Here is a 7995-nt window from a genome sequence, read left to right as displayed (position 1 = left end):
TTCTCAATACTTACGCCATTATTCCTGTTTTCATTACCGTACATCATCATACCACAAATATAATATGCTTTATATGAAAGAAGAAATGTACTCCCAGAGCCAGAATGATCTAGTAATTTGCTCAAGTAAAATGTAAGAATTAAAAATCACTCTAGAAGTACTTTCACTTTTAAACAATAACCATTAAACTTCCCTCCACTCTGTTCCCCATGCTCTTTTTGTAAACAATGCTTTGACAACAGTTTGGACAGAGAGCCATCACAGTACATAAAATAGAATTTACTGACATGTTCTGCTCGACAACATGACAAACATTGACATTACATAAGGTGACAAAAAAAAAATAAAACAGTACAAAGCAGTCATAATAAAAGTGTCTGTCCATTGAACTGGAGTGAATGAGCTTACTGGTAAACACACACACACACACAAGACATCAGAATAAATAATCAAATATAGGCTTTGAGAGGCTTTTTCCTTTGGCTTACTTTCCAGTTTCTGGTTTTCTAGCAAATCACAGGTAAACAAACATTTCTATTAATCAGGAACAGTAGGTTTTCCTGAACATCTGTATTGCCCAAGGCCCTGACAACAACACACATTAGACCATCTGTGTCCCTTTTAAAAAATGTCTCTTCAAAAATCACACAGAGATTGTCTATGTCCGGTAAAACATATGGCACCTTATTTCATAAGTGTGCATCATAACAAAAAAAACAAAAACATTTTGGGAATCAAATATTTGTTTAAAGGCAGTTGCAACATGCTGCCTTTATTAGTTCTTGGTCTTTCGGGGTCAGTGCAGTGAACAGTATGGCTGTCAGAAAATGAGGTAAACCTTCCCCTTTAATGTGTGCTGCTGACATTTATCAATCCACTGGAGATTCGATCCCTTTTCGACGTACATTCTGCAAAAAATTATTCAAAAAACAAGGTCACTGTTATAAGTCATGATGTTGTGATGTTGCTTGTGCTAGTTACCAGTTTGGAACACATGTTGGTGTTAAACTGCCACATTCCTACTACTATTACTGCTGCAACTACTACTACTGCTACTACTGTTACTACTGTTAATACTACAGCTGCTACTACCACTACTGCTACTACTGTAACTGCTGTTAATACTACAGCTGCAACTGCTACTGCTACTGCTGCTACTTCTACTCATATAATTAATACTACTACTACTACTATTACTACTAATGCTGCTACTACTGCTATTACTACCCTGCTAGTACTACTTCTACTACTGCTGCTACCTCTAGTGCTATTACTACTAATACTGCTGCTACTACTTACACTACTACTTGTACTACTATTAGTGCTCCTACTACTTTAAACACTATTACTGCTACTCCTATCACTACTGCTGACTACTACTGTTACTACTATTACTACTACTACTGCCTCTACTTCTGCTACGACTGCTACTGTTGCTGCTACTACTATTATTGCTACTACTACTGCTAGTCCTACTACTACTACTAATAGTAAAAACACTTTTTTTGTATAGCACTTCTCAAAACAGTTACAAAGTTCTCTACAGACAATAAAATTCTAAATAAAAGGCAATAACATAAATGTTAAAAAAACAAACTAATCAGACATGAATTGAAAACCAGGCCGAAAAGGGAATAAAACAGATCAGTACATACAAAGCTGGAGGCTCAGTCATAGAGGAGCTGCTCTCTCATTTTGGCTGCGATCTCCTCTCTCATCTCACAGTGTTTGTTCAGGTCCTTGACCTCCAGCGGCAGGGTGCTGTTCCACACCATCAGCACCGACTCCTCACTCTCACCAAGCTGATTCCTGTCCTGTGGGAGTCTTCTGCCCAACACCAGCACCACATTCTTATGGTTTAGTGTTTCTGTTGGTGGGAAAAAACAAAAAAGGTTTATAAAGTTTACAAAGTAACTCTCAGCAGTGTGTACAGAGGGAAACAAGATAGGTGGACAATTATGTGATTGACAGACAGGCTTGTATATGTATATATATAGCAACATTTAAACACGTAAAAATGAACGACAGATCAAACAAGCACAAGGGGAAAGGAAGACTGATACTGATGCAGAGCAACAGTCAGAGTGATTCACTATGCAGGCAAACTGTGAGCAGAAAGTCAGGCAATCAATTTTCACAGATTTGTGGATACTAACACCCTGTCAGACTGTGAAGGGTGCACAAAAGAAACAACCAACTGTAGTATTATACTGTTCTGTACTGTTTTTACTGATTCTGCATTTCCTCTAAGCTGAAATTGCAGTTGTCACACCAAAATGAAGTCCTATGTCCTATAGTAGCATTGCTAACAGGTATGAAACAGAATTTAAACCTCATTTGGATGCAGTAACAAGGGTGACCACCTGTCCCGCGTCCCGCACGTCATAAGCATTGTCCCGCATTTCAATGATTAGGCCTATTTATTTATTTTTTTAGTAAACAACATACTTATATATTTAACCGTGAATTTTCTAGTTGCTACTTAAGGAAACTGGTCTGTTTATCCCTCCTATTCTTGCATAAAATGTTATTTTCAACCAAAATATTAGCCTATTATATTTAATTCATTATATTTATTGGATTGAATAGGTCCTAGTGTCATTAAAATAAACATTTCATAAAGCCTACCGATGATTTAAAGCAGGTTAATATCCAACGCCACTGCAAATAGGCATTCCGTCTAATATTAAATCAATATTTACATAGCCTAATAATAGTCATTTCTCTCTCTCCCACGTGTCCCGCAAAATCATGTCTGCTGTCCTGCAACGGAACAATTAAGAGGTGGTCACCCTAGCAAGAACTCACACAAAAATCTTATGGGTCAAAGAAGTCACTGCTCCATTCATCGTCGATGTTTCAGTGCCAGATTTTACATTCCAGTGACTTCACAAATTCAAGCATCAGTTCTCCAGTTTCTAGCTTTAGGTAAGAGTGGTGCAAGTTCCCAAACATTGACTGAACTGCCCTGGGGCAAAGGAATAAGATATGTGAATTTTTCAAATGGGTGGCATTCCCCTTTAACTCATGAAGGAGTTAGAAAGAAAGAAGAAAATCAGTTTTTCCTCATTAATATGCAGCAAGGTGCTCCAAAATCTAATCAGATCGTCTTCTCTATAGGGGGAACCTGTGATCTAAGTATGAAGTTTATATCATGTATTGTTCTTGAGTTATTGTGTTCACTAGAATGTGTCTACAAACACACAGACGCCACCATGACGCAATCATGTCCTCAATACCCTGTATTATGGTGGCGGGACATGAAAATAAATACAACAGCACCACCCACCTATGAGCGCTGAGGCGATGCAGCGGATGGACTGGCAGTGGGGGGCGATGACCTGCAGCGCCTGGTGTTTGGAGAGCTCCAGCAGCAGCAGGTGGCCCCCTCTAGTGCCGATCCAGAGAGCAGCACCGTTCTGCAGCAGCAGGGCCTTGACTCTGGCCCAGGTGGGAGCGGCCTCGCCGGGCAGCTCCGCCACGCTGCCCGCCCCGCCTCTGCAGCCGGAGTCATGTCTGAGGGAGAGGCTTCGTTAACATATGAACAGGTATACTGTAATAACATAGAGTAGTACACAACTTTAATGTCCAACCTAGGCTGGGAAATATGTTTGTAAGCAGCGAGATCCTGTTTGTTTTGGCCACATCTTTGTTGCCAAGCGCGCATTGCTGTGGTGTTTCTGCACTGCACTTCCCACAGATCACCTGTCAATCAAACAGCGTGGGCGGGGACTGCGGAGTCTTTTTCCTTGGATTTTCTGTTGATGAAGTTTGAGTTTCTCTTTTCTTTGTCTGTTCAGCCATGGTGGCTTTCGCTGCTCATGCTAACTACCACTATGTAAAGGTGTGTGTGTGTGTGTGTGTGTGTGTGTACCTGATCAGCTGGGCACAGTCGATGCAGTCCACCATCCTCTCGCTCCTCTTGTCCCACACCTCGACGCTCGATCCCCCAGTCTTGCTCAGGTACACGTGTTTATCCACCGCCATACGAGACACACACGCCTCGCCGCCCACCGCCCGCTGCTGCCTGGACCACACACACACACACACACACACACACACACACACACCCAAATGTGCTGTTACACTGAAAATCACACATTTATATATTAATCCCTAGCCTCCTCATCACTACATTCCTAATCTTAACCTTTACCCTAGGCTAAACCTTAATAAAATTCTAAGCTTAAACCTTAAGATAACTTTTTTTTTTTAAATTCAGGTCTGGAAAATAGTCTTCACCACAACTTTTCTGTTTGTTTTTTTATGATCCTGTTTTTTCAAGGACTTGCGGGGACATTCAGCATTAAATGTCCACAGACTGTTTTCTGTGGTACTAGCAGGAAAATTCACATATTATGTTCAACAAGTTAAAAGATATAGAAGAATTTTCACTACCTGTACATTATTTTTTTAATCATTTCTCAGGCTGGGAAGGGTTTTGATGAAAATGCATGCTCTTAAGGGAGAGCCTTACTCGTTCACTTTCCCGCCCAGAGATTTGAACCGACGATCTTCCGGTTCCAAACCTGATTGCCTCACCTTCAGATTCCAGCTGCCTCACATTTCCCTACATGACATGAACTCACTGGAAGATGAGGCTGGGTCTCGTGTCGATGGTCTTCCAGACTTCGTAGTCGGCCGCGAGGGAGAGGATCTTGGTGCCGCAGCCGGCCCACACCGACATCCTGTCCAGCGAGTGCACCGATTGGCCCAGACACATGACGGGCGTGTTGACGTTCCCTATGGTGAGAGTTTTGACTGGCTGTCCATTCTCCTGCTGGAAGGTGGGGGATGAGAGGAAAATGAGGTTCTTGGCTGATACCAGGTTTATAGCCAACTGACAGAAGTGCCTTACAGAATCATGTATGCATACATTTATAGCGTGGGAGGCCCCAGTGGAACTTCTTCAGTACTAAAATCAGATGCAATATTTACCTTTAGGACAGAGTCTTCATAAACTGTAAGAACTCCATCTGCCGTCCCAACTAGCAAGTAATTCCTTCTTTGGCTGGAATGAAATGAAAAAGATCAAGGAGCAACATTTAAATGGATTATTGTAGATTCGTAGTTTACCTTAATATGGACTTTCTAGATCTAGAAGGTTCACAACATGCATGCTGTAGCTGTACCCTACCTTATATTTTCAATCTTCATTTACAGGGTTCCTCCACATTTTACATTTCAAAATTCCGTTGTTTTTCCACACCATAACTTATTGACTGGATTTAATCATTTTGGCTCAATATTATTTAAGCTGATAGCGGGCAATGTGACGGTCAACCAGGCCAGTCTACCTTGAGAGATATTCCTGTCAATACTAAACATCACAATATGCAAAAGTGGCCTTACATAAAATATGTAGTTGAATGTGTACTGGGACTGATCAATATTTTTCCTGATATTTTATTTTTTAACTTTCCAGACCTGCGTAGGAAGCCTGTATTTTATCTTTGATAGTAGTATGGCGCCATCTGTTGAAACACTGGCAATTGTGATTAAATAGTCTTCTAAGTTGTTTTTCAAACTGCAATCTGTTATCTGACCTTTAATACAAGGACTAAACATGAGTTTAACATGTATTCTGAGGAAGTAAAATGTGTAAAGCTTTGATAGACTGGAGTAACAGGTCTGTTTACTCCAGTAATAGACTGGAGTAAACAGCATTGTTTACAGACCTACCAGACACCGGGTGTTCAGACAGCAAATGTAAAAGTTTTCATGAACTGGTTATAGTTTGATAGGATGAATCACTGTTGTGTTACAGAGAGTGGCCAAATGGACATTTATTTATATGAAAATGTCCCAAATTACTACTTTAATTTCACTTTGACATAACACACAGGCATAGGCTATTTTTCATCTTCCCCATACAAGAGTGCCTTGATATCTGGAAAAGCTCAGCCTCACTGCATACTTCTTTCAGGTACAGTGGCTCCTTTTCCACCTCCTTCACCCCATATTTACACTGTTGGCCTGGGGGAGTAGTTGCAGGGGGAGGGAGGGCTACACACACACACACACACACACACACCAAAGAGTAGGGGGTTTAGTGCGTTAAACAAGGCTACTTACGAGCGACGAGGGTGTGTGTGGAAGAACAGTGAAGTGACGGCATCGGTGACGCTCTGCAGGTGGTGCCATGTCGACATGTCCTGACTGCTGATGACCACTAAGGAGCCAGACTGAGTACCTGCCACCAGCCAATCACAGGCCTCGTCCGGGATTTGGACCGTCACCAGGCATAGGACAGGACTGGTGTCAATCTCCTGTTGGAGGGAGAGAACAACCTTGTGAATAACAGATGTTACCATTACTGTATTATGAAAAACCAATACTACTATGCAATCACTAATGTGAATATACCTTTTGTATCGGCTGTGAGGATCTCTTAGTTCAAGATCAAACGTGTCATTTGGTTGGCACATTTATACAAACAGCATTCATTAGGCCAGGTGAGAACAATGGCATTCAAATTCCACTTTCACCAAATAACCGCAGCGAGACGCCTGAAACTGCGAGTCTCAGTCCTCTTCCAAGTGAACTGAGGTGTGGTTTGTTAGGAGTGAAAACGTAATCCGAACCAACTACGAAGAAATTAGGTTTTATGGGTATAAAAACACAGTGGTGACATCTGACAGCCAGCAGTTCCTCATGCTTGGAAAGCCTGGCATAAAAAAAATGAACCGAGAGCAAAACTCAGACTGGACTGATGCTCTTATTCAGCTATTTCTTCATCTGTTCTCAACTGGTATGAACACCAGAGAAGGGAAATTACAGCAATGAGTACAAACACTTGTCTGTACTTGTTCATGCTTAGCTTAAGTTACAGCAACTGGAATCAAATTTGTTTTGAAACTCGCCCCCGCCACCAAAATCTCTAACCTGATGACAGGTTACCAAAACTCTTGTCCAATAAACGAGCTACCTGTGAGTCATGTGACTTTTGTTTACAAGCCCTGGTTCACTTGTAATTGAGCCGTGTGAAGCCAAAACAACCAAATACAAAAATCCCCTACGGTTCGGACCAAAGAAAACAAACAGTAGGTGTGATCGTACCGCAAGGCTATTAGTGCTGTGAATACCTGTGTAGTGACTGTGCTGGTGTCCAGGTCCACGGCCGTGACGGAGCCCAGCCTCTGGGTGCTGCTGCCCCCCCCCAGCCAGGCCCTGGGGCTGCGGGAGGGGCCGTCGCTGCTGCCAGGATCCACAGTGAAGCACTCGGCGTTGGAAGCCCTGGGAACCGACAGCTCCCTCATCAGACACAGCATCTCCCCCGAGTTCAGCCTGTCGAACAACTGCACACACAAAACAGTATACAACTGCTGCTTAATCATGGGTTTTGAATGGGTCGTCATTGGCCTTAAGGTCATGAAACGTGCTCTGCTTATGAGAGACCACGCAAACACCATAAAGTAATTCAGTCAGGACACTCACATCACGAGATAAACCCATTTCTAGCAATAAATGGTAATACAGTTGGATTTAGTGGTGTGCCTCTGCTCCCGGCATGCTCAAAGAACAAATCTACGCAAGCGTGACACAGATTTGGCTCGGAGCATGTGAACACCACTTGCGCATGCGACAGAGCCTGAGAGATTCACATCACATGACAATACAATAAACATAGTGACCCAACGTAGTATGAATTCCTGAAGGCTAGGGAGGTGGAGGGAGTTAAAACAATGTGGTAACATGGCAGGAATGCGATGCAGCAGCGTAAACGAAAGCAGGATGAGTGAGCATTAGATTTGTTTATATGGACCGCCTAGTTAACAGAGTCGTGGTGGAATGTGATTGGACATGCAGAGCACCTGACACATGACTACCAGCCCTACCTGAACTACCGCAAAGCTCCATTAACATGAAAATCAAAAGTTTTTCCCACAATAGTGACAATGTTTCATGGATTGTTTCTTCCAAAGCACCTTACAGTATCACGAGTGCATACATTTTTAGTATGCACAGTGGGTATCAAACCCCTAACCTTGACAA

The 7995-nt window shown here is 42.3% G+C and overlaps 1 protein-coding gene across 2 annotated transcripts in view; it reads right to left on the bottom strand.

The window, feature by feature from the left end:
- Window positions 1-260: 260 nt before the first annotated feature.
- The window catches only part of lrrk2 (leucine-rich repeat kinase 2), a 45177-nt gene continuing 37442 nt past the window's right edge, over window positions 261-7995 (bottom strand). For both annotated transcript variants that reach the window (XM_071925509.2, XM_071925510.2), the window contains exons 44-51: window positions 7086-7298; window positions 6076-6269; window positions 4939-5011; window positions 4590-4780; window positions 3875-4027; window positions 3290-3516; window positions 1656-1867; window positions 261-908 (exon numbers count right to left, since the gene is read on the bottom strand). In XM_071925509.2, coding sequence (XP_071781610.2) covers window positions 1668-1867; window positions 3290-3516; window positions 3875-4027; window positions 4590-4780; window positions 4939-5011; window positions 6076-6269; window positions 7086-7298 — 1251 coding nt within the window. In that variant the 3' untranslated portion in view covers window positions 261-908; window positions 1656-1667. The remainder of the gene's footprint in view (window positions 909-1655; window positions 1868-3289; window positions 3517-3874; window positions 4028-4589; window positions 4781-4938; window positions 5012-6075; window positions 6270-7085; window positions 7299-7995) is intronic.

Source organism: Centroberyx gerrardi, chromosome 4 (genome assembly GCF_048128805.1).
Source record: "Centroberyx gerrardi isolate f3 chromosome 4, fCenGer3.hap1.cur.20231027, whole genome shotgun sequence".
Taxonomy (NCBI): domain Eukaryota; kingdom Metazoa; phylum Chordata; class Actinopteri; order Beryciformes; family Berycidae; genus Centroberyx; species Centroberyx gerrardi.
The sequence above is the reverse complement of the archived record's forward strand: the minus strand, read 5'-3'. Positions and strand labels throughout refer to the sequence as shown.